Source organism: Microtus oregoni, unplaced genomic scaffold (assembly GCF_018167655.1).
Source record: "Microtus oregoni isolate MIOR12 unplaced genomic scaffold, Mior012 000002F_ref0000024, whole genome shotgun sequence".
NCBI classification, from domain to species: Eukaryota; Metazoa; Chordata; class Mammalia; order Rodentia; family Cricetidae; genus Microtus; species Microtus oregoni.
The window spans coordinates 66,572,506-66,599,180 of NW_024543061.1; the positions used below are offsets into that span (position 1 = coordinate 66,572,506).

Here is a 26,675-nt window from a genome sequence, read left to right on the forward strand (position 1 = left end):
TGAACCCTCAGATATTTAATAGAGCGACCTCATTTACTATGTAATGGGTTCTAAGGAACACAGGTGGCCTGGACGAACTAATAGTCGACTGTCTTGGCAGGCTTTGTCTCCTCCATCTCGGAAGACAGCCAGCGGTAAGTGCGATGCCGCCGCAGCACCTCAATGGCCTTGAGTTCCAGTGGGGTAGCCTGAATGCCAAGATCTTCCAGGCCAGGCAGGTCAGGTGTTAACACATCTGAGATATGTATCTGTGAAGAGAGGACCACAGAGCATGTTGAAAACATCACCCCTAAATACTACCCCTAAAACATCGACACCCTCCAGCTGTCCTGAGGCTCGTCAATGGGGAGATACCTTTAGAGAACACATAGTAACCCTCGATTCTGGAACTCACTGAAGCAGAACAAATAGTGAAGATCATCAAAGACCAGAGGCAGGTCTCCCGCATCACTCAGGAACATAGGACAGTGATCCTGGACCAGCAGATCTATGGGCATGTGCACACAGATCTGAACCTAGTATAGCGAGGCAGGAGCTGTCTCTCCACCCAGGGATTCAGATAAGAGCTAAAATAGAAAGAACCCACCCCTATTTTCTTATGCTGGGTCTCTGGGTTCTGGCTCTCTACTTAAGTTTTAACTTATTATTCTGGTTTGGTTTCAGAATTTTTTGACAGCATTTTGGTGTGGGATATTTGTATAGTAAATGAAGATGTACTGCTATGATTAATGTAATAAAAACTTGAATGGCAGGGGAGTACAGCTGGGACTTCTAGACACAGAGAGAGCTCTGGGAAGAAGGAAAGCAGAGTCACCAGCCAGAAGCAGGGGAAGCAAGATGGGCAGCTCGGAGATGAGGTGATGAGCTTCTAAGAATGCAGATTAAAAACATGAGTTAATTTAAGTTATAAGAACTAGTTAGGAACAAGCCTAGGCTAAGGTCAAGCTTTTATAATTAATAATAAGCCTCCGTCTCATTATCTGTGGGCTGGTGGTCCCAATAAGAAAGTACTACTATATTTGGTGCCTCATGTGGGGTACCAGTTATTGTGGCTTCTTTTATTGTTTATCAAAAATAATGTTTGAGAATTAAATATTAGGAAATAACCTGATAGATCCACCTTCTTCTTCACCTTCCCAGACCCAAAAAGCCCATGCATCTCTTCAAGCTCCTCCCTATTCTATCTATGTGTCCCTCTATCTTCCCCTGAGTCCACCAGAAAACTCTATGGTACACTCCAGCCAGCTGAATGTGGACTCTGCCCTTCAAACCAAGGTCCCACTCAATTGATGGTCTCAGAACAACAACACAAATAAATTTCCTGCAACAGTGTCTCGCACTGTAACCCCTAGGAACCTTTTATGTAACCCAAGCTAACCTCAAATTTGTGATGCTTGCCTCAGCCTCCCAAATGTTGGGACTGTAGGTTCTAACACCATGCCTGGGCCCATTAGACTTTTGTCTTTTTTAACTCCAAATATACTCGTTCTGGGTTAAGAAACACTACAAAGTCAGAAGCCAAACTCATCCTGTTTAGGGAAGAATGACCATCAAAAAGCACCAAAGCAGAGCCTTCTGTGCACGGAACCACACCAGGTCCCATCCTGTGACCCCCAATAAACAACACAGAAAGGACCATAGTGTGTTTACTTAATTCTCTAGGGCTGTCTACAAACCAAACCCACTATACTCATACTTTCTCAGGCACCACGGTAAGAGCAAGTATCAGACAACGGGCACAAGCACAGGAAGGCACCATGGAAAGGTCTCTGCTTTCTAGTCAGCCTGTCAGAGGGAGACTAACAGCCACCGGTCTCTGTTCCCTGGCACTATTCTCAACTCTATGCTGTGCTTTAGCTCTTAGGGGACAGTTTGGCTGTGTCCTGTCAATAGAAAGAAAACCCACAGTACTCAGGCTGAGACACTGTCATCTTTCTATTTTATTTGGTATCTTCCCAGCAAGATTTGGGCACGCAGGGAGCAAATAATCAATGAATCAGACAAGCATGGTAGACATGAGAAGGAGCCAGGGCTTTGGAGCACAGTAGACTGCAGGCAGACAAGAGGGGCTGTTGCCTGGGTTACAGTGGGTAGAGGAGAGACAGTTATGCACTCTGCCCTCAGGACATGGCAAACCTCCAGTATTAGAAACAAGTTTAATGAAACGCTAAATGAACAAGCAGGTGTTGGGGTGGCCCGACCTGGCATCTACTGGGGGTTGCTGAGGTTCTAGCCCTTTACCATCTAACACAGAAGCCACTGGTCAAATGTGACTCAAATTTCAGTTTCAATGAACTAAAAAAAAATAGAGTTGAAATCTGGTATCTGCAGCCATGGTAGACATGTATCAAGTGCTCCACATCACACACTGCTGCTGGCAACGTGACAGTACAGACGGGCCACTCTGAGCACTGAGGGAAGTCCCGTGGGGCAAGGCTCATTTAGGTCTAGAAGAGGAATCTAAACTGCACAGGATTCCGAGACGTTTTATATGAACAATATACAAAGGGCCATCACTGAGATGAGAGCCCGAGGACAGAATACAAATTTGCAGCAGCAGGGTATGGTGGAGGCACATGTCTGCCTGGCACTTGGGAGGCTGAGAAAAGATGATCAGCATGAGTTCAAAGTCAGCTTGAGCTGCACCGTGAGCACCAGGCCAGCGAAGGGCACACAGTAAGACCCCGTCTCAAAACAACAAAAACACCTGATAACAGTAAAAAACAAACAAACAACAAAAACCAAAAAAAAAAACCCAGGCCGCAGTTCTAGTTACAATGTATGTCTGCACAGTGTAACAGCAGACTCCAGGACAGGAGAAAAACTGTAGCACGGCCTTTATCAGCAGCAGCTAGCAACTGGGAGGAGCGTAATTTACAAACAGAAATGAGAGCAGGTGAGGCTGTGACCCCGGCAGAACAGACAGCAGTCAGGACGGAGGGAGGCAGGAACGGAGCCTTCAGCACAGCCCACTGAGAGAAGGAGAGCCAGAGAACGCAGCTGCAAAGACATCATCTCAAATAGAAGAAATGAGGTCCTTTAGCAAATGCTGCTCACAGTGGGAGTGAGATGAGGTCTGCAAACTGAGAGGTGGCAGTGTGGTGCTGTGGGTAGCCTGGGAAAGGGCAGTTTTAGGGCAGAGAGGGATAAAATTTAATTCAAAGGAATTAAAGAAAGAATGAGGCAAGAGTATGCTGGGAACAGGTACAGACAGCTCTTCAGAGGTTAAGGTATGAAGGGAAAATCAGATAACATGGTGGCACACCTGTAATCTCAGCACTTAGAGGTAGAAGAAGATGGCCCAAGAATTCAAGGTCACCTTCACCTATTAGTGAGTTTTGAAAACCCAAAGGGCTGTAAGGGAACACAGCGAAGAGCGAAGTGACTGGAGGGCTCCAGGACCGAGTCTGTCTTCAGTGAGAGACACAAGTATGCATGTTTGAATGCTGACAGAAAAGACCTTACAGAAAGAGGACCACACTATCAGAGAGAAGACGGTGGAGCCAGGTGAGAATGAATGCAGGTTGGCCCAAAGCAGAAGGGCTAGCCTTGGCCAGCAGAAATCTCCCCCACCGGAGCCCTGCAACCTTCAAGCAAGTCAGCCAAACTGAACTGACTTCTCCAGCTCTACAGTGCTGTCTGGTGAGAGGTTTGCTATGCCCAGACTTACCCGCTCCACTTTGTCCCTTGTTGTCCAGGGCTCAAACGGACTCATTTCAAAGAATCTGGCGACCCACCTGGAAAGGAGACACACGTGGCCTGGGTGAAAAGTGTCTCTGCACTGGGCTTCAGCTTGTCAGACCCAGGAAAGAGGGGCTGCTGCACACAAGAACTCACCGAGGTTTTGTCTTTGTTGTTTCTAAGAAAATAACTTCTTGGCTCTACTGCTGTGAAGATATATCTAATTCAGCCTTCCTCCCTCCCTTCCTTTCTTGGATTTTTAAAACAGGGTCTCATGTACCCCAGGCAAGCCTCAAAGTCACTATGTGGCTAATGATGACCTCGAACTCCTAATCCTTCTGCCTCTACCTCCCAAGTGCTGGGATTAAAGGCATGTGCCATCACATCTGTCTAAAATCTACAGCGTGTTTGTGTGTGTGTGAGTGTGTGTGTGTGTGTGTGTGTGTGTGTGTGTGTGTGAGAATGTGTACGGGGTGCTAGGAATCAAACTCAGGGCCTCCCATGTGCTAAGCAAGTACTCTATTACTGAGAGCAATGAGCCCCGCCCTCTAGCTCCAGCTTTCTAAAGGCTTGAAAGAATGTTCCCACTGCAAAATAAATCCATGAAAAAGGAAGCCCTAAGACTGCTCAGAATTTCTCAAGCAGTATATAAAGTTCCACTTATAGCCACTCTTCCTAAGAGCAGCTCCCATGCCTGGGTCCACACTAACAGATCTCGTATGGACAATGCAAGGTACTTAGTGGGCCATGCCATCTGTACCTGCCAACCCTGACTTCACCCTCACCTTCATAGGCAACATGAAATGCCTCCCTCCTCCTGGTTTACAGTCCTCCATTGTACCAAAGTTGGTCCCAAATGACTCCGTGTTCCTTTGTGGAGATCTCAGGTTCTTTACATCACTGCCTTCACTAGCATGCCAGTCCACAAATATTAATGGGGGCCCTTCTGTGCACCAGGCAAAGTGCGGAGGCAGACAAGCATAGGGAATAGGAAGAGTTCAGTAACCTCAGACTCTAACCAGATTTGCATTATGCACACCTGCCTCTTCTTGTAATGCACGTGGCAGCCTAGTTTCTTCACCTGCATGTACTATGCATGCATGCATCTCTCCAAACATCAGACATAGCAACTTTAGACCCCAACCTGCATCTAGCTACCCAAATACTCCTCTCTGAATGAATTAAGTTTCTTCTCCCCTAATGACCATCAAACTTGGGACAGTTTCTTTTCAAATACATTTCCAGTGCACTTGGGTGCAAAGACTGGAAACTAAGCCAGTCAGAATGGGTTTTGGTGCATACTCAGTAAAGCGAAATTGTGTCCTCAAGTAAACTTTTAAGGAGAACCAATTTACCATCTTATATCTATGCAAAACTGGGCTTGCATGTGACTAAAATTAGTTGTATTTTGGAAACAGACATACAGAAAAATGATTATATGATCGAATCTGTTAATCAAAACAACTCCACAAGCTACTCTCTTTTGCAACCAAACTTCTCTCGAACCTCATAAAAGGAATCCCAGAACAATTGGTGTCCCCCAGTACCTTCCCCTATAGGCCGGCTGTCAGCATCAACAGCGTACCCCTCTATAATCTGTGCCACAACTTTGCTTTGAATAGTTTTAGTGCTACTTTTGCAAAATGAGCCCTTATCTTCCACCCTTTGCCTGATTCCTTGGGATCTGCTCTAGATACTGGAGAACAAGGGCAGCACTCTCCTCCTCAGACACTCGCGCTTGCTACCCCTTCCTAGGCGAAGCTCTGTTGCACGGTGGAATGCTTGCCTAGCAGGTAAGAGGCTCGGGTCTGAACCATCACCACAAACAAACACGCAAATCCTTTAAAAAGGCCAGATACAGTGGCCTGCACCTGTGATTCAGTGGTACACACGCCAGAGACAGAGGCAGGAGGCCTAGTCTACACAGCAAGTTCTAAGCGAGCATGGTATATGGAGCCAGAAAAACAAACAAAATGACTTTTCCTCTCAACCTCTCTTGACGCCTTAGAAACCCTACATTTGGCAGTTTCTCATCTTCTGCTAGTGTTTAGCGAGGGCAGTCTTCTGGCTTCTGGGGCCTTCTCCTCTGTCCCCCATGTCCACTCTGTCCCTGTCTACTATGTACGGTCACTGTGTCTCCTCTGACCTCGTGTCCATGCTCTGTCCCTGTCTACTATGTACGGTCACTATGTCTCCTCTGACCCCGTGTCCACACTCTGTCCCTGTCTACTATGCACGGTCACTGTGTCTCCTCTGACCCCGTGTCCACACTCTGTCCATGTCTACTGTGTACAGTCACTGTGTCTCCTTTGTCCCCGTGTCCACACTCTGTCCCTGTCTACTATGTATGGTCACTATGTCTCCTCTGACCCCGTGTCCACTCTGTCCCTGTCTACTGTGTACGGTCACTGTGTCTCCTCTGACCCCGTGTCCACTCTGTCCCTGTCTACTGTGTACGGTCACTGTGTCTCCTCTGACCCCGTGTCTACTCTGTCCCTGTCTACTATGTGTAGTCACTATGAGTGTGAAAGAAGTCAAAGAAAAGCCTCCAAAGGAGAATGTCCTCAATAAATGATCACCATCACAGTGTGCTGCGTTTTGTACTATTTAAATTTTTTGTCTTGTTTTGTTTTTTGGTTGGTTGGTTTTTTTTTGGTGCTAGGAATTGAAACAGGGCCTTTCAATAACTCAGCACACCGCACAACCACTAAGCTACACCCTCCAGCCTACAGACCACTGTACAACCACTGAGCTACACACTACAGCTTATAGACCACTGTACAACCACTGAGCTATACACTACAGCCTATAGACCACTGTACAACCACTGAGCTACACCCTACAGCCTACAGACCACGCTACCCAAATGTTCACCGCAGTATCTTAGGTGCCTAGAACACTACCTGAGAAATGTACGGCAATCAGTAAATATTTGACTAAATGAAGAAATGGATGCCATGTTGACTTATAAATCTGTCTCCGGCACATTAGACATGAAAATCTTTCTGCCAAAACTAAAATGTGCTCTGATGGTCCATAGAAAACATGGCCAGCAGAAGAACGGATGTGTGCTGCTATGCTGGGGAATGAGTTCAGGACTTTGCCCTTGCCAGGCAAGTGTTTTGTCACTGAGCTACCAACCCCAGTAGGTTTAAAATTGTAGTCCTCAAAGGGAAGAAGTGAAGAAAGAAAAAGAGGGAGGGAAGGAGGGAGGGAAGGAGGGAGGGAGGGAGGGGAAAAGGCATACAAAGGGACCAGGTCTGAGTCAGGATCCTTCTCCTTATCTACACCAAAGCCTGCCTTAACAAGAACTGGGAACCTTGCCCCCTGGTGGGCAGCTGGAAAGAACAAAGGGAGAACTGACTGTTCCCTCACACCAGCTCCCAAGCAAGAATCTTCTCCAAATCAAAACCCAGGGATTTTATTGCTGTGTTGGCACTGGGGACCAAACCCAGGGCTTCACACTGCCACAATGCTCTGCCTCTGAGACAGATCCCCAGCCCAACCCTAGGGTTTTAAACTGGAGACTCTGAAGAACTACCCATAAAACTCTGCTAAGGTCATCCTTGTTTGTTAAGGTCACCTACAGTTCCTTTCTTGGCCAGAATTACAAGAGATGATCAACACAGTAGAGATGTGTAGACTGGCCTTCTGTTAAAAAGTACTTCCTGGTACCCTGTGAAGGGATTAGGAATAGCACTTGTAGCCAAGCCTCTCATGGGTCGACACAGACAGACAGCACAGTACTTACCTGTAAGCAAATCGTGGCAAGGGGTAGGGGAGGAAGGTCCTGTGGGCCATGTCATAGATGTACTGCACCAGGTGAAAGAGCAGGTACCGATTCGGTCTGAAAACCAAAACACAACTTCACATAATTTGCCCCTATGATTTTCTACAAACAATGAACACTTTGCTTGTGAAAAAGGAAACACACTGTAACAGAGACAAGCACAGAAGAATCACCTGTTAACCTTCCTGCCAAAGACAGTCTATTTCACATTCTTGTACATACGTTTATGATGCCCCTATTATTTATTGTTTTGTTCCCTTTAAAATGGGTCTCACTGTGTAGCCCTGGCTGGCCTCAAACACACAGCAATCCTTTCGCCTCAGCCTGAGTCACCAAGCCTGGCTTACCTGGCATTTCTTTAATATACAAGATTAATTTTATTTCATATGTTTATGGTCATTTATACACCTTTCTTGCCTCTGATAGTTTCTCTCCCTTACAATAACCAAAACCAATTCCATCTTCTGAATTGTCACCCTTTCTACATAGGCAGCCTCCATGTATCTGGGACCAGGCTTTAATAATTAACCTTCACTTACATTTCAACTTCTACCCACCCACTTTCCTAATGCTATCTGCCTCAGAAAGATCATAACTGAGAGCAAAATGAAAATCATTCGCTATAAACCTTATTATTACAACATTTTACAAAAACAAACATAAAAATCCACCATGCAAAACGAAATGCCGGTAGCCGGGCGGTGGTGGTACATTCCTTTAATCCCAGCACTCGGGAGGCAGAGGCAGGCGGATGATCTCTATGAGTTCGAGGCCAACCTGGTCTATAAAAACTAGTTCCAGGACAGGCTCCAAAGCTACAGAGAAACCCTGTCTTGAAAAACAAAAAAGAAAAAAAGAAAAGAAATGCAGGTATCAGCTAGAGGAAGTCTCACACGGAACCCTCGAACAGCCCTTAAATCCCAGAAGGATTGTCAAGGCTCTCTGGTTTGTACATTGCTGGCAACACTAGACCATGGCTAAGCTACCTGTGTGCAAGGTGCCTCCTCAAGAGGCTCCACAGCAACACACTCCATCACGTATGACCAGACAAAGCAAAGACCCCTGGCTCACAATGAAAGGGGCCAGTATTTCACAGTTTGGCATTAAGGATCATTGGCAACAGATATCCTCAGCAAAGTCTGGGTCTGAGACCCTCTCCACTAGGCTTGTCAGCTAGATCCCTACACTGGTTAAGGTAAATACTGCCTTCTCTAGGGGAAAACAAACAAACAAACAAAAACCGAAAGTCACCAGCAGAAGAGCAAACCCCTGAACTGGCTTCACCTCTCATCTCTGCTCAGTGATTCAGATGACACTCTCAGCTCTGCTTGCCAATGAGTTCTCTACGGAACTGATCTTCTCTGGCCTCAACTTGCTCTTCTGAGCAAGCCATCCTGTCTACTGGCTGACATTCTCATGTTCCTGGTCTCTCAGAGCTGTCTGCATCTGGCCATATGCTCAGCCTGTCCTTAAGATGGAGAAATGACTGTCACTTACGCTCTGCACCAGCTCATCTCCAACCCTTTTACTACTCTACCCCTGCAATCAACTGTTAGCTCCTCGCTGGACCATTCTGAACAACTACAATCTAACCCTGGTGGGCCCTCCCCTGACCGCACATTCATCTGCCAGACCCCTCCCCATGTGTATCTGTGTGTGGTCACAATGTGAGTCACAGTGAGCACGTCAGGGTCAGGACAATTTGCAGGAGGCAGTTCCACCATGTTGTTTTGAGCCAAGCTCAGTTCAGGCTTGGTATCAAGTGCCCTTACCCTGTAAACTGTCTGACCAGCCTTACCACCATCTCCTAATCACATTCTCGTTGCTTCTCCTTAGAGCTGTTTGTCTACTGCCTCCACCTCCTATCCTTCCAATGAGATCCCCCACAGTACAACACTGGTCCTGTCTCAATGCTCCAATCAGGTTACAGTTCAGAGGGTGGTCACAAATCACCATGCTGCCACGCCCCCTCTGGAGCATCCAATATAATTGCCATTCCTTCTCCACCAGGTTCTCTCCTTCACTGGATTTTCCTTTTGGGAATTTATTATATGTGGCTTGGCTTATTACTTATGGGTGTCATAACTAGTCTACCAGCTCCATGAAAGCAGAAACTTTGTCTTCATCATTCATTATTTTAGAATGTTTTATATACTATAAATTTCACCCATTTTAAGTTATAATTCAGTTTTTTAATTGAGACAGGGTCTTACCGTATAGCTCAGGCTGCCCTAACTTTTGAGTTTCCTACCTCTGTCTCTAGAGTGCTAGGATCGTAGGCGCACCACGGTGGCCACTTATGTGGCTAGCTGTACAATTTTGTATTTCCACCAGCAGCAATTTGCAAGATTTCCTATTGTTCTACATTGTCACTAGCATTTGATATTATCTCTGCAATATGCTCTCTCAATGTACAGTTTCCCTAGTAACCACAAAAGACATGAAGCATCTTAGTGTGTGCTTGTTCAACATTTGTATTACCTTCTTTACTGAAGTTTCTGTTGCTAATTTAACATGGGGCATGGATATCTGCACACCATGTGCATGCCTGGTGCCATGGAGGCCAGAAGAGGGCGCTGTGAGGTGGGGCTGGGGACAGAGCCCAGGCTCTCTGGAAAAGAGTGCTCTTAACCACTGAACCATCTCTCCAGTCCCAGGCTTTCCATTTTTTAAATAGTATTTATTATTAGAAATACAAAAGTTTCAAATCCTGATGAGTCAAACTTAACTTTTTCCCTTTTATGGATTATACTTTGGATGCTATAGCTAAAAACATTTTGCTTAACTCAAGATCTAGAATATGCTCCACTCGAAATATTTATAATTTAAAGCTTACATTCCTTTTCTTTTCTTCACAGATTATAAAGTAAAAGTCCAAATCCCTATTTCCAGTCTTTTCCTGGGAAGAGACCACCCTCTCTCCACTCAAGAGCCCCAGCACTTTTGTCCCCAGTCAGACAACTGGCCATAAACATGATTTGGAGCTGGGCATAGCGGTGGAGACTCATAATCCCAGGAAGAGGACAGGAGGATTTTTTGAGTATGATACTGGCCTTGATTACATAATGAGTCCTAGAGCAGCCTGGCTACCTAGGTGGCAAGACCCTGTCACAAACAAGCAAAGGCTGTTTCTAGACTGCTGGTTCTGGTGAACTGATCTGCTTATTAATTCAGCACAAACTGCCTTGATAATTACAGTTTTAGAGTAAGTTTTGCAATTGGGAAAATCACAGGTTTAGCCTGTTACCGATTTATATTATCTTTATATTACCATTTAAATTTCGACTTTGTCACTTTCTGCAGAAGCCTGCTGGATTTTGACAAGATTCCATCTATAGAGCAATTTAAGGACAACTGCCATTTTAACAACATTGACACTTCCAATTCAAGAATTTGGAAGGTCTTATCATTTCTTCTTTCCTTTCCTTTCATAGTGTTTTTTAGGTACATGTCTTACCAAATTTACCTAAGTACTGTATTTCTATGCTACTGTGAACATGATTTCCTGTAGTGCACGAACACACATGTGGGTGGATGTACTGTGTACGAGTGTACCTGTAGCACACACGTGGACCAGAGTTCACCTCTGTATGACGTACCTTGTTTCTGTTTCCTGAGGCAGTCTTCCACTGAACCTGGAGCCCTAGGGATCCTCCTGACTTCATCTCCCTGAGGTCACAGGCCTACTTGGCCTTTTTATTTTTTCTTTTCTTTTCTTTTTCTTTTTTTTAACTTTTACACCATGTGCCTGGAGATCAGACTCATGTTCTGCCCTGCTGCTTGCATGGTGAGCACTTAACTGACTGAGCCATTTCCCTTCCTGTGAGTAAGATTTACTAAGTTGTATTTACTGACTGCTTACTCGCTAATATATAAAAATAAATTTTTATATTGATCTATTTTGTGTTTTTACTGGGTTTATCTCATATATGTGTGTATTTGAGTGTGAGTGTGTCCCTGTGTGTTTTATAGTCCTTAACTAAAGATGACAGAATAAAGCAATACAATTAATACTACCAGAAACCTGAAGGAGCTGGGGAGATGGTTCAGCTGGCAAAGTGCTTGCTCCACAAGTTTGAGGACTGAATTTAGATCCCAGCACCCACATAAAAAAAGAAGCTGGACACAAAGGAGCATGCCTGTGACCCCCATACTGGGTAGGTGGAGACAGGCAAGTCCCTTGTAGCTCAATCAGTGAGCTCAGAAATTAAGGGAAAAGGTACATCTTCAGTGCAGACACTTTCCCCTATGACTTTTTGTTTGGTTTTGTTTTTGTGGCAGGGTTGCCTTAAACTCATTCTGTAACTTATGCTGCCCTTAAACTTGTGGTGATCCTCCTGTCTCAGCTCCGCTCCCCCAAGTGCTAAGATTACAGGTGAGAGTCACTATGCCTGGATTCCTTGAATACTTTATCAAAAATATTGACTCTGCAAACAGGAACCCATGGACACCAAGAGTTGACTGCTTCTGTAGTAGTCTAAGGCAGTGGTTCTCAGACGGCCACTACAATTCTGCACATTCAGGCCAAGTTCTAGGTTCCCCAGCTGCTGCGTGTGGGATGTTCCTTCCAATCCTGTGAGTGATCTGCTCAGGAAGTGTGGACACCAGATGTTCCAATCCTGTGAGTGACCAGCTCAGGAAGTGTGGGCACAAGATGTTCTGATCCCGTGAGTGATCTGCTCAAGAAGTGTGAGCACCAGATGTTCTCAGGAAGTACTGTTTTATAAACTACCATCATCTTTTCATAAAGGCCAACTCTAGGCACTTACCCGGCAAAGGCAAAGGTTTTTCCTCTGGCATCTGGATCTTTAACCACATTAACAATCCCTTTGGAAACATCTGAAACCTATACAAATCATAAGACAGATTTAAGCAATTGTTGAGCTAAGATATCAGACCTGGAGAACCAGGTCCGTGATCTTGGTTACCTGGGAAGATGAGGCCGGAAGTATCAAGTTCAAGACCTGGCTGGGCTACACATTGGTTCAAGGCTAGCTTGGGCAACTTGGAACAACATGTCTCAATTTTTTTCAAGTGAGGTGTGAATGCAGCCCAACAGTAGAGTATTTGCCTGACATTCACACTGTCCTGGGTCAACCCCAGGACCACAAACATACATATATAAATGTTTAGGGAGAGATGGAAAGACAGGAAGAAGGACGAAGGGAGAAGGGAACGTAGGGGCTGCAGTCACAGGGACAGGACTGAACAATGACACCAGCTCATCTCAGACACTGTAAGGAACCACCTACCTACTCCAATGTTCAAATAATCATGTTCAAGGCTCATCTGAGTATCGTCCTAATCAGAAGTCCTAAGTCAGCCTAAGGTCTTCCTGACATGGCCAGGCCAAAATCTCACCCACGTGATCTCTCAGCACTGTTCCCCACTCTGTCCTAAGTCACCATAACCTAGAGGTTGAACCACATGGAGCTGCCGATACTCTGCCATTCTGACTTTCAAAATAGGAACTGTATCCAAGTTTAGACCCAGAGACCTGAATCCACACCAGAAATTGTCAGGAAACTGCTGACAACTATATGGAAAAAATTCTTGTCACAGAGGGGTGGGGTATTCTGCTTCTGGCATCTACTGACTAAAGGACAGGGGGGCTGCTCAACATCCCACAGTGAAGAACTGAATAATTGTCTGGCTGGCTCCAAATACCAGCAGTGTCAGTTGGGAAGCTGCTAGTTTTCCTGCCAATAGGACACAAGGGTGGGTCATCTGGAAAGAAGGAATCTTAATCGAGAAAATGCCTCCCTAAAATTGAGTGGTCGGTAGGCAAATCCGTAGCGCATTTTCTTGAAGACTGATGTGGGAGGGCCCAGCCCACTCTGAATGGTGCCACCCTGGGCAGCTGGTCCTAAGGCAAGTCACACACACAAGCCAGCAAGCAGCGCCCCTCCATGAAACCTGCATCAGTCCCTGACTACAGACTCCTGACCCGTCTGAGTCCCTTCCCTGAATTCCCTAAGTGAAGACGTGTAAGAAGTCCCTTTCTTTCCCAACTTACTTTTGGTCATGGTGTTTGTTACAGCAATAGAAACCCAAAGTCAGAAACCCTGGTCCAACCCAGCCCAACCCAGTATGGAACCCAACCTTCTCCTTCACCTCTGAGCCCTTGCGTGTGCAGTTCTCTGTATGTGAAACAGAGCTGCATCAGCTGACTCTGCACCTGTCCACAGCTGGATTTCAAGGCCTCCTCATCCAGTGACATAAATCTCTCCTCCTAGCACTCCTCACATTGAATACTAACTGCTCTATTTCCCTGAGAAGCAAACTGTATGTATCACTGGTTATCCTTTCTGTACTCCCAGAAACCGGGTGTCAGCCCATCATACAAATCATAGGACATGTCTAAGCAGTTGCTGAGCTAACACATCAGACCTGGAGAACCAGGCCTGTAACCTTGGCTACCTGGGAAGATGAAGTCGGAAGTATCAAGTTCAAGGCCTGGCTGGGCTACACTGGGTTCAAGGCTAGCCTGGGACACTCGACACCAACTGTCTCAATTAAGCTTTCTCAGGTGAATGGACAACTGAAGACACTGAGAAGTCGTGCACCTCCTAGATAAACTGAGGAAACCAGTTGCAGCAAGTTGACCAAGTTAAAAAATAAAGTCAGTAGGTAGGAATGAAACCAGCAAATTGAACTGAACCTGAATCGAGCTAACACCCATTGCTAAGCCTTCATGCAGGATACTTACATATACTGGTTGTTTCACTGTCTTAAAACCCAAAGAAATAAGAGGCACGCCACCAAACCAACGAATATCTGGAAGAAGAAACAAGAAACTGTCCTGAGAATACATAATAAAAATAATGTAAAAAATACATCAGACGCCGAGGATTCTGGACTGAATAAACAAACAATTAAGTAGAAAGGGGGCTGGGTTGTGATGGCCCATCCATAAATAAATAAGTAAGAAAATAAATAAATAAATAAATGAGCAAGTGAGTGAATAAAGAGGGGCTGGGTTGTGAAGGTTCATAAATAAATAAGAAGCAAAAGCAAACAAACAAATACGTAAAAAGGTTGTGGTGGTGCATGCCTTTAATTCCAGCACTCAGGAAGCAGAGGCAGCATCTCTAAGTTCCAGGCCAGCCTGGGCTACAGGGGAAGAGTGCTGAACAGTAGCATTGTCTCCCTGGTTCCTGAGTGTAGACATAATGCAACAGCTGCCTCACCATCCTACCGCCATGCCTTCCCCACCATGGTGGACTGCAGTCCCTCAAGGTGTCAGGCAAAATGAGCCCTTCCTCCCCATGGTGCTTCTTGCTGGGTCACAGCCATAGCAATGAGAATGTGGCCAGCACAGCTTCTTCCTGTCCACATGGCTGTCAAGCCCTCGAAGCTTCTAGCCAAGCCTACAGCCAGCTCCAATGCTACCTCAACCTCCTCATACTGTAGCATTTAACCTCTCCACACACAGATCTGCCTAGTCTGTTCAGGCTGTTACAACAAAATACCACAGACTAGATGGCTTAAAAACCCAAACTGTACTTTCTCCCAGCTCTGGAGGCTGGAAAATGCAAAGCCAAGGTGTCAGCAGGTTCCTGGTGAGGCTCTCTTTCTGGGTTGTAGGTGGCCATCTTCTTACTGTGTCCTCACGTGGCCTCTCTCTCACCAGTCACCAACCCACATCAGTTAGTACCTAACCCTTACGACATCATGTAGCCTAATGACCTCCAAATCCCTTTGTCCACATCGAGTTACAGCAGGCATTAAAGCCTCAACATAAAGAACTCACACATGATAAGGTTTATATTTTATATTTTATATAGTGTATCATGATTTAAAAACAAAGTGGAAATCACTGCAGAATTCCAGCTGGCACAACCAAGAGGGAGATATAGAAAAGCTGCATAAACAGATGGGCACAGCCACACAAAGAAACAAGTCCACAAGAGTCAGGGACAAATCCTAAATACATATAAAGGAAAGAAGGCAATTTGAAAAGGCTTCATGATGTACGACTATAATATCGTAGTATTTTGAAAAAGATGCAATAATCAACCAGGCCAGTAAAAAGATAGCGGTGGGCAGGTGTCCAGAATGGGGATAAGGGAGAATTTGTAGAACTCAAAAGATTTGCTCGTATCTTGCCAAGGTCACAGAGTTACTGAGTTTAAAGTTTCTGGCTCTGAAGCCCATGCTCTGGGCCAAGCATGGAGGGAAGTAAATCTGTACCTCCCTAAATCCCCAGCACAACATCTAACCAGACTCTCATTACCCAGAAGCAGAAAGGACCTCGCTGACGAGGAAAATGAAACTCCAAAGCGGAAAGGTAACTGAAGAGGACCAGAACTCGGTCTGGGAGCTCAGAGAGCACTATCAGCTGGTGCTCAGCTCAGCTGTGCTAAGCCACCAGGACTCCTCTCTTCTGGGAAGAAGGATGCATACTTGCAAAGTGATTGAGGAACCTGTCCTCCCTTCCAAAGATGTCAGACGGCCGTATGATGGTGGCTTCAGGAAACGCACTTCTCACTTCTTTCTCTCCTACCGCCTAGACAACCAAAAACAAAAGATGTTCTGAGTTCTTTGGCAGGTGCTAGGGCTTTCCCCTTCCCCACTACCAGAGACTACTTACATTTCCAAGGCCCTATTTTCATTAGGTAACCATATTTTGGAAATAATCATATTATTCAAAAAGCTCAATTAACAGAATGTTATAAAAACACATGAGAGACAAAACAAATACCCCACACCCGGAAATTCTGTAGATGCTCTTCCTATTCTTATGCTAGGGAACCCTACAATGAAGGGAGACTGGATGCTTTTTCAGCCTTCAGTTTCTTTCTCTTGTTTACAGACTCTCTGCTTTGTGTCAAGAAGATTGCAGCCTGCCAGAGAAACAAAATCCAACCCCACCACAAACTCTTCCCTCCCACCTCTCTCTCTTGCCAGGCCAGAAAAAACTAAGCCCACCCTTGCTGGACCACACCAAGCTCCCATTTCACTCACTCTGACTCTGAATTCTGCTTCAACAACTTCAATATCTGATCTGTAACCACTTTTGACGAGATCACAGACGCCCACAGATCTGACACTGCAGTCCTCCTGACTGCTCAGTGACACTCACAATACCTCTTCCCTCCTGGAATGCAGCCTTCCGGGACACTGCTCTCTCTGGCTTCCTGTCTACCACACATGTCCCCCAGTCCTGATACCAAGTATCCCTCCCCCACCATACTGTCAGCGTTTGCATGCCTTGGCCCCGTTCAGAGCTCTCTTCTCAGCCAGCCTGCTTATACCTCACTCTTCTTCTAATGGCAGATTCTGCTGACTCTCAACTCTCATCTCCAGCACAGATCTCTCTTCTGAGCTCCAGGGTCAGAAGCCCTGAGCAACTGGGACATTGCTGAAATGTAAGTCCAAAACCTGCCCCCTGACATTCTCTCAAGGAAAACAGTGCCTCTTAATCTGTGCTGAGTTTGATTGGTGAGAGAGTAGAACAGATACTAATTACACTAGCAAAGTGTCATGCTCTCCTGAGGCTGCTAAGAAGCTGGATCTGGAAGCAGAGCTGACCCCTGCCCCTACCGCAGACACAGCCTGTTGATGCCAAGTACTTTTCAAACACCCCCTTTTGTGTCTGGCTGAACTCTTGGTTCTGTAAGGGAGGTGGGAAAATAGCAGCGGCTATTGTGTCCTTTAGAAAAGCTAGAGGGTAAGCAATTTCCAACAGAGATTACTGCTGTTTCTCTCAAGGTATAACAATGCCCTGCATTGGGAGGGAAGCCGGAGGTCATCCCGGAGAATGCTCTGCTCTGCTGGAATCTCCATCAGGAAGTCCCACGTGAGTTAGCATGGCTTCCCCAGTCATTTCTGCTGGAGACCTGACCATGCCATCTGCTGCTGTTTGTCCTTTTATTTGGAAGCCTCCTTTGAGGGGATGTTCTGCTCCACCTGGGTCTAGAGCACAGATAGAAATTCCAGCTGACCTTCGCAAGAGGGCTTCCCCAGGTGGTTTCTGCTGGACGTCTGTCTGGTGGCCCTAGTTTGGTGTGTTGCTTTGTTTGCTCTCTCTTTGGGCTAATCCAGTTCTCCCAGCTGGACTCTGTGACCATCTGATTTGATGACATTCTGACATCTACCTGTTACTTCCCGCTATTTGTGGATAGCCATTGATTCTTGTATTTCCACTTGCTATACACTTAAAAAAAACTCTTTCATTCAAAACAAAAAGCACAGTTCTCACAGATCATTTTATAGATTACACAAAATAGAGTTGAAAGCCAAATTCCACCCCAAAAGATTCTGCTTTAGTTGGTCAGGGGTACAGACTGGGCATTGGAATTTTGAAAAAAATCTCCCTGCAGCTGGCAGGGATCATTTCCCCTGGTAGACTAGAGTCCTAATGAGGGCTTGGGTCACATCTATTTGATAAGCAACAACATGCGATTTACAGCATATGACTGGTGCTTAAAAAACAATTTTCTCAATAAATATAAGCCTTGGAACACAAACCTGGAGTCACTATTAAGAACTCTGTTGTTCTTGTCAGGATGACACGAGACAAGCCCATTGTGGCAGAAGACAAATGCTTATGGGTAGACCCAGACACTAATAAGCCCGGAAAAAGATGACACTTAGGTTCCAGATGGACTCTGAGCCACGGTGGCCAAGCCCAGACTCTAGGGGAGTTTGCAGGAGGAAGATGAACGATGCAAAGAGCATTTTCTCTGGCACTACCTACTCCCCTCAGTCTCAGCCTTTGCACTGCCCGGGGGCGACTGGCAGAAACTGGACTCCAGAAGGTTCAAGAGGACAGAGGCTCCCGTAATAACAGGAGCGGACCCAGGCCTGTCTCCTTTGGCCGGAATCATACCCTACTTTTCCTGCTGTTTGCTGTGTCTCCCACAACCTCAAGCATCTGGAGGCAGTAATACAATCTATCCATATATGAGACCCTTCAACAGACCATTCAACCAAAAGGTCACAACACATGTAAAGCAGCTGGAGCTGTGGTCCAGGGATAGAGCATTTGCCCAGCAAGGCCAAGGCCCTGGGTTCAGTACTCAACATCAAAAACCAAACAAATGAAAACCACAACACAGGCACACCTGGATCTAGAAGGACAATGAAAGACCCTCTAACATCTCAACACACGGTGGAGAAACACTTCTCTTTTTCATCAGGTTCCAAAGCATTTCCCATGCCTGTGCAGCACCTGCTGAGCTCCCAGCACTCACCTTGCTCCTCAGGTACCTAGAAGAACTCTTCATGCTGGCATTCAGGTGTGAAACATGAATGAATCTCTCAACACCAGCTTCCTTGGACACCTGAGCTATTGTTTGAGGAATCGTCACGAAAACGTCTTCAAAATCAAAGTTTCTGGAAGAAAAGGGGGAGGCAGTTAAGAATTCAAGAAAATTCAGGATTTCAAAGTTTTCTATGCTACTTTGATTTTCGTGACAGTATTTGAATTTGTAACAATTGCCAGGTGGTGGTGGTGCACACCTTTAATCTCAGCACTTGGGAGGTAGAGAGAGAGAGAGTTCGAGGCCAGCCTGGTTTACAAGAGATAGTTCCAGGACAGGCTCCAAAGCTACAGAGAAATCCTGTCTCAAAAATAAAAACAAACAAACAAACAAAAAAAAAAAAAGAAAAAAAGGTAGCAAACTTTTAAACAGTAATGCCTTAACCCTTAACTTTAAGTCAAAAGTGATTTCTCCCAAGGTTTCCAGCCCTTCTTATTGTCAATAAACTTACCTAGAGACTTATTCAAAGTTATAATCAGCACAAGAAGTACTTTATGTTCTCAAGGAGTCTTGGGGCCAATGAAGGCACATCAAGAAAACCTGACTATCCTGGCTAGAGGGAAGCGAGGAAGTGCTGGGGTCTGGAAAGGGACTCACTTCTCATTTGTGAAACTTGGTTTCCCTAAAGAGAAAAAAATTTAGCTATGGCAGGGCCAGACCTCTAATGCTGGCTACTTGGAAAGCTGAGGCAGGGGTTCACAAGTTCAATGCTAGCCTGGGCTATAGAGTGAGCTCAAGACCAACCTGGGCAACTAGGCAACTTAGTGGGATCTCATCTCAAAATGAAGAAGAAAATGAGCTCAGTGGTAAAACACATGCCTGGTGTAAGGAAGGCCGAGTCCAGTCCTTAGTATTGGGAAAGAAGAAGGGAGGGAGGGAGGGAGGGAGAGAGGGAACGATGAATAGAATGAAGGAAAGAAGGAGGGAGGGAGGTTGGGACAGAGGGAGTGAGCTATGCCACAATTCAATACCTAACACTAGCTGAATGATTATCCTGTACAAACCACTATGCTAGTCCCTACCAGAGACATAAAGGAAGTCACCAAAGAATTTAAACTATTTAATGAAACAAGCATACTAAAAAAAAATCTAAGTCAGACACTTACTAAATGCTAAAGGAAAAACGTGTGAACAAAGGGCCATGAAAGAATCAGAGTAAAACAATATTTGGGCCAGTGCGGCAGCACACACCCATAATTCTAGCACATGCAAGGTGGAAGAGGAGAAATACAAGTCTACAGCTAGCCTGGGAATCACAAGACCCTGTCTCAAAAGACAAAATAATACTAATAACAATAAGCCATTATTGATAATCCTCACAAAAACTAAACAATATTCGAATCAGTTAATGACGCAAAGAGGCAATCTAAAAGACTGGAGAACAGTGGAACAAGCAAATCCTACATCCTAATTCTGCCCCAGATTGACAGGTTCGAGCAAAGTCAACACTGATCACTGCCAAATTCCCATCACCAACCACACTGACATGATGCATCATCCCACTAACATCCAAAGGACATATACCAATGAACCTTGTCACCATTACTGACGAGCTGGCTGAAACTGACACTAAGATCCCCAGCACACAGAAGTCCCTGGTAAATGTCACTGAACCCTAAGACTTACGCAAAGAAGACAGGAGGGACCAAGACTTACCTGGTTTCCCAGTCCCGCCCAATGAGATTGATGACCACATTGCTGTGCTGCACCGCTCTCCGGATAGAATCTTTGTCTCTTGCGTCCCATTCCTGCAACAGCAGGAACCAATCAGATTAAAACACACGGGAATACCTCAACACGTACAGCAACTTTCAGAATGGTCATCTACCATTGTACAAATAAGGTTCCATTTCACAGAGACTCCACTGATTTTAACAAATGAAGCTGATGTCTCAAACTCCCTGCTCACCCTCCTCCACTCTTCCTAGACAAGGCAGTAAAAGTATATGTCATTCATGACATCAAACACTGGAAAGAGGCAGCTCATATTTAATGGTGTGTATTTAGTGGGGCACACTTGGGTCATTTGGCCCAAGCTGACATGCAGCTCATTATGTAGCCAATGACTGAGGCCTCAGTCCCAAAATAATCACACAGAAACCATATTCATTAAATCACTGCCTGGCCCATTAGCTCTAGCTTCTTATTGGCTGACTCTTACATATGAATTTAACCCATTTCTATTAATCTGTGTATCGCCACATGGCCGTGGCTTACTGGCTAAAGTTCCATCTGGCTCCGGCAGGGCTACAAGGCTTCTCTCTGACTCCTCCTCCTTTCTTTTATTTAAATAGGAAAGGGGAAGTGATGTGGGATTCCCCTTTGTATGCTGTGAATATGATTGATTAATTAATAAAGAAAACTGGCTTGGTTTGATAGGGTAGTACAGAGCTAGGCAACGAAAACTAACTGAATGCTGGAAGAAAGAAGGGCAGAGTCAGAGAGAAGCCTTGTAGCCCTGCCAGAGCAAGATGGAACTTTAGCTGGTAAGCCACAGCTGCGTGGTGGAACACAGACGAATAGAAATGGATTAAATTAATATTTAAGAGTCAGCCAATAAGAAGCTAGAGCTAATGGGCCAAGCAGTGATTTAATTAATATGGTTTCTGTGTGATTATTTCAGTTCTGAGCACCCGTGACAAACAAGTGGCCTCCTTACTACAAATTAAAGAAGCAAGTATGATTTGGGATGTAAGCAAAACGGGCACCCGCCACTGGAAATAGCCAAAGGGAGCAGCACCAAACTAGGAACTCAGGACAATTTCCTTATTTCTCTTCAATTCTTTCCTTATTTATTTACCTATTTACTTTCACTGTAGTGCTGGAAATCCAACCTAGGGCTTCATGTAGGTAGGACAAGCATTCTACCAACTGAGCTACATCTCCAGCCCCTAACGCTCTTTATAATAGCAGATCTATTTCAAAGACATGAAAAGAAGAATTAAAGAAATGCAGTGTCTAAAACTTCAAGTTTTTGTTGTTAACATTGCTTTACAATAGGGTCTACATAGCCCAGGCTAACCTTGAATGCCTCCTCCCCTCCACTGCTTAGACTATAAATGTGTGCCACCCTGCCTGGCTCTTGTTTGTTTGTTAAGGCGGAGTCTCACTCTATTCCTGAATGGCCTAGTGCTCACTATGCAGTCCAGACTGACCTCAAACTCACAATTATCCTCCTGTCTCAGACTACTACTATGTGCTGGGATTGCAGGAATGAGTCCTCACCTCTGGCACAATTATTTTAATATAGAAATTCTGTTCTTTTTTTCCCCTGACATTACAATTCATAGTCACCATCGACGAGTTTATGAATTGAGCTGAAAATCTACGTGACCTATAAGCAGCTCACCATTCACTGGACAGATAAAGAGCCCATACAACCTAAATCACTCCCAGGATTTAGGAATTGCTAAATCACTCTTTAGCTCTCTGGCAACCCCTGGTCTGAAGAGCCCAAAGACCAAAGGTAAAGGCGATGGGACACTGAGAAAGGGCTGCTTCAGAGCTAAGGTCACACCAACGGAAACAAGCTCTTAAGCTTCTTCCCCATGATTCTGCTTGTAAAACCACCTTAGAGTCAAACCATGAGGCAGATGTCACAAATAAAAGAGTAAACACAAAATCAAGAGAAATTCTTGTTAATATTTTCTTTCTCCCAATAGATCTCAAATCTTCTCAATATGTAATAATAATTAACAAAAAAATATTAGCATATACTGAATATAATTTTTTCATACAGTCTTTGAAATCTATATTTTTATCTTATAGTACATCTCAATTTAGACTAGCCACAATTCATGTGCTCAACAGCCTCACATGGCTAATTGATGGAGGAAGGTCATTGGCTAATAAAGGCACTGCCCTGGCCCATTTTATTGGTTAGAGGATAGGTGGGAGGAGTAAACAGAACAAAATGCTGGGAGGAAGAGGAAGTGAGCTCAGAGACTACACAGCTCTCTCGGGAGCAGACGCCTCAGAGAGAGACGCCATGCCCCGCTCCCGGGATGAAGCTCCGACCCAGGATGGACTAGGCTAGAATCTCCCCGGTAAGCTCACCTTGGGGTGCTACACACAGATGATTAGAAATGGGCTAAATTAATATGTGAGAATTAGCCTAGAAGAGAATGGGCCAAGCAGTGATTAAAAGGATATAGTGTCCGTGTAATTATTTCGGGGCATAGGCTAGCCGAGCAGGCGGCTGGGGTGCTGGGAACGCAGCCCCGCCGCTCTTATTACTTCAGCTAATGTCTACCACACAGAAGCAAACAAGAGCCAACAGACCATGTCAACCATACAACCTAGTTAATAAAGTAAGACCAGAGTACAGCTATATCCATTCACTTACATACTGCCTGTGACTGCTTTGGGACCATAAGAGTGAGCTCAGCAGCTCTGACAGAGATTCTATGATCTGCAAATTGCAAATAATCGTTATCTAGTGCTATACGAAAACAGTTTGCTCATGGTCAGACTAGGGCTTGCATGCTAAAACAGGAGCTGCAGGATCCTAGCAGAATTGAGGATGCTCTAAGTCTGGGGTTAAGCTACTGCTTTATTACACTGCCTCTCACCCCTAACGATGACCTCGGAAATTACATTAATAACTCCAATGCCCAGTACAAAGGCTTACCAGAAAGATAAGCTGGCCCAGGTCACCCATGGGGCGAAGGTGCATGGTGTCATATATGTCACACCGATACGGTATGATCACTTGTGACCCCATTCGTCCTAAAAGATGAAGGGAAACAATCAACATCAACATGACATGGGTATGATACCCACTAGTGACTGAGAAAATATCAAATTCTAATGTGATAGATTAACTTAATGCTTAATAAAAAGTGTATTCTGCCATACCAAAGAGGCCATAACTTCTCAGTGTATTGTATTCCCATAACATCCTATAGAGGAAGCATGGATGTTCTCTCAATGCCAAGGCAGATAAAATTTATATACTTCTAAGACAGAAGTAACTTGTCATATCATTGAAACAAAAACACCTGGCTCACAGTCTCAAGCGGGGAGATCTTAGTTCAGGGCAATGGAGGCCACTGAACTAAAAGAACCTGACTCACCAAGGGCGTTGACAACATATCGACCCAGGAATCCTGTGGCTCCAAACACAGTGGCCACAACTCCACTGACAGATGAACGGCCACCTTGCCCATGAGGTATGAGAGCATGATGAAGCTGGCGATGGGATGGGCCACGAAACACAGACGTAGCAGCTGCAGCGATGGCAGGACCTTCAGGAAAACAACAGAGTCAGTAAACATGGCGCATGTTATCATGAAAAAAACCAATAAATAACAGTTTCTTTCTCTAGAAATTACCAATAAATAACAGTTTCTTTCTCTAGAAATTTATAACTATTTTGGGAATGGTACTTTAGGGATTTAAGTACCAACAACAGTAAACATAAATTATTGTAACATAAAAGCTATAGGAAATATACAAAACTAGAAAGCAAATACCATGTCGTATTGGGTATATAACCTTAAGTCATATTAAAGTGTTTTGAGAAAGGTTTTAAAGAAGAATAGCAAAGACTGGAATCCCATTAGAAACACAGAACATACACAAGCAAGGAGAAGTAAGAATGAGTAAGACTGGAGTGGAGAAACAATGAAAGACGGTCTGGACGTGACTGAAACGCGACGGCAGGAGAGAAGCAAAGCTGATGATGTGGCTGGAGGCAGAAGACTATTGGTATCTCAAAGGGAAAAAGAAAGAAAAAGGCTGGAGCTAGCTCAGTAGGTAAGGGGTTTGCTATGAAGGCACAAATCCCTGACACTCAATGTGTGTGTGTGTGTGTGTGTGTGTGTGTGTGTGTGTAGAGAGAGGGAGAGGGAGAGAGAGAGGGAGAGGGAGAGGGAGAGAGAGAGAAGAAAAACCTGCCAAGCACGGTGACACTCATTTGTGACCCCAGTGACAGGTGATAGAGAGGCTGTCTCAACAGGCGAACCCTTAGAGCTCAGTCAAGTCAACTTAGCCAAATCAATGACTTCAGTGAAGGATTCTGTCTTAGGTAGACAGACAAGGTTGAGAATGATTAAGGAAGACCCCAGACATTGACCTCTGGCCTTCATATGCACACACATTCACAAGTACCCATACATACATATGTCCACATATATACACTCCTATCCAAAATAAATACATATACAGAAAGCAAAAAGAGTGCAGTTTGGATGTAAAAATCACTGAAAAGCAATTTTTGGTAGGGGGTTGGTAAGTATGTAAGTTGGTGCAACTAAGACAGAAGCAGGTATCCACAAGAGGGCGCCACCTCACCCGAAGGCCTTAGGCTGCAGTTATCCACCCTTCAAAGCTTTTCTTAGTTACGGTAAATGAACATCAAAGGAATGCTTGGCAAAGGGGTATAAAACAGAAAGGCATGGTAGTTCACACCTGTAATCTCAGTACATGAGAGGCTGAGGCAGGAGGATCATTGTGGGTTCAAAGACAGTTTGGACTCTATGTAGGGAATTCTAGGGTAACCTAAGAAAAGACTGGGGCACAGGGATGTCAGACTCCCCAGCTGACAGCTGCTGGACTTCTTCTTGCTGCTCCGATTACCCTCATCGAAAAGATTATCAAACAGCCGCCCGCCCTTACTGCAGCAGCAGTGGTCCTGCATATTCCATGATGCCTCGAGAAAACTACACAGCCGAAGCCAACTGCCTTGACCCGAGAGCCTGCCTCAGTCAGGCTACTTGAAAAGCCTGTGCCAGACTTCTATGCTATCACAGCCTAATTCTAGGACCCTGCAACCATTTCCACCTAGACCAGGGCATAAGCACAGAGAGCCTGCTGTGACTGATACTAAAAAGGATAGGCTGGGATTGCTGGGAGCATCTCTGCCTATCTCGCCTGGCTCATTCGGCCAGTCTCCTGAAAGACACACTTCTGTGGTTTCCCCCAGTAGTGTAGCAAAAAGGGTTTAGTAAAAGGCTTCTTCTGGGTAGCTTTTCCTGTCCACTGGCAGAAGTGTGGGCTAAGTTGGTAACACGAAGGTAGAAGCAGTAGAAATGGCAAAGAAGTGGCGATGGAAGAGGCGGTGGCACAGGGACGTCTGACTCCCTAATTGGCAGCTGTTGGACTTTCTCTTGCTGGCCCCAAAGCTCTTTCCAATGATTCTGACATGAAGCGATCTGACAGCCAATGATATTCGATAATGAGTAAATGCACTATGGAAAAATATAACTCAAGTGGACACGCTTTGTGGGGCGGAGGAGTGAAGATGGGGAGGAGCGACGACTGATTGCTTTGCTTCTTCTGGAAGGAAAAAAAAAATGCTTGCTTTGGAACTGAGGACTGAGAACAAATCCAACCACAACAGAAGAGTAAGCAAGCAATGCCGCCACGTCCTAAGCTGTCTTCCACTCTTCTGCGCTCCTCTTTCCACCCGGCTCCCAATTCTTTCTCCACAAACATTTCTCTCTGCGACAGACCCTGGCGCCACAACCTAACACAGTCTCCATCCGGAGAGGCGCGGATCGTGGTTTCCATTGATTACTACCGTGAAGCCAATCGATGTCCTACTGTGTGACCCCCTTTCCCTCCCTGAATTTTCCTTGACCTCAACCTTCCCAACAATCTCCATACTAACTCGAGCTTTAAAGCGTTCAGGTTCTCCTCGTCCCTCCCTGCTACTCCAGCTCCCCATCCCCTTCTCGAGCGCACAATTTCACACATGAACCTAGGGTATGAGGAAGAAAAGTTAGGTTCCCCTCGGGGAATCGGACCCTATGCGGCGGTGCCCGGTGACACTTACGTGACATTGGCAGCGCTAGGACAACCCGGGAGCGGACGGCGGTCGCCATCTTCTCCCACAATGCCCCACGGCTCGAGCTTCCGCCAACTACGGCAATAACGCGGGGCCAAATGGTATTCGCCGACCTCTCTGCGCAGGCGCCGACTGAGAACGGACCTGG

At 45.4% G+C, this 26,675-nt stretch overlaps 1 protein-coding gene across 1 annotated transcript; it reads right to left on the reverse strand.

The window, feature by feature from the left end:
• Ndufa9 (NADH:ubiquinone oxidoreductase subunit A9) lies at positions 1-26,593 on the reverse strand. The gene is made up of 11 exons (XM_041644558.1): positions 26,516-26,593; positions 23,814-23,984; positions 23,369-23,466; positions 20,395-20,486; positions 18,670-18,811; positions 15,878-15,980; positions 14,181-14,248; positions 12,241-12,317; positions 7,433-7,528; positions 3,671-3,737; positions 1-248 (listed from the first exon to the last, which is right to left on the reverse strand). The coding sequence occupies exons 1-11, from the start codon at positions 26,562-26,564 to the stop codon at positions 78-80; spliced, it is 1,134 nt and encodes a 377-aa protein (XP_041500492.1). The 5' UTR covers positions 26,565-26,593; the 3' UTR covers positions 1-77.
• Between the last annotated feature and the right edge of the window lie 82 nt (positions 26,594-26,675).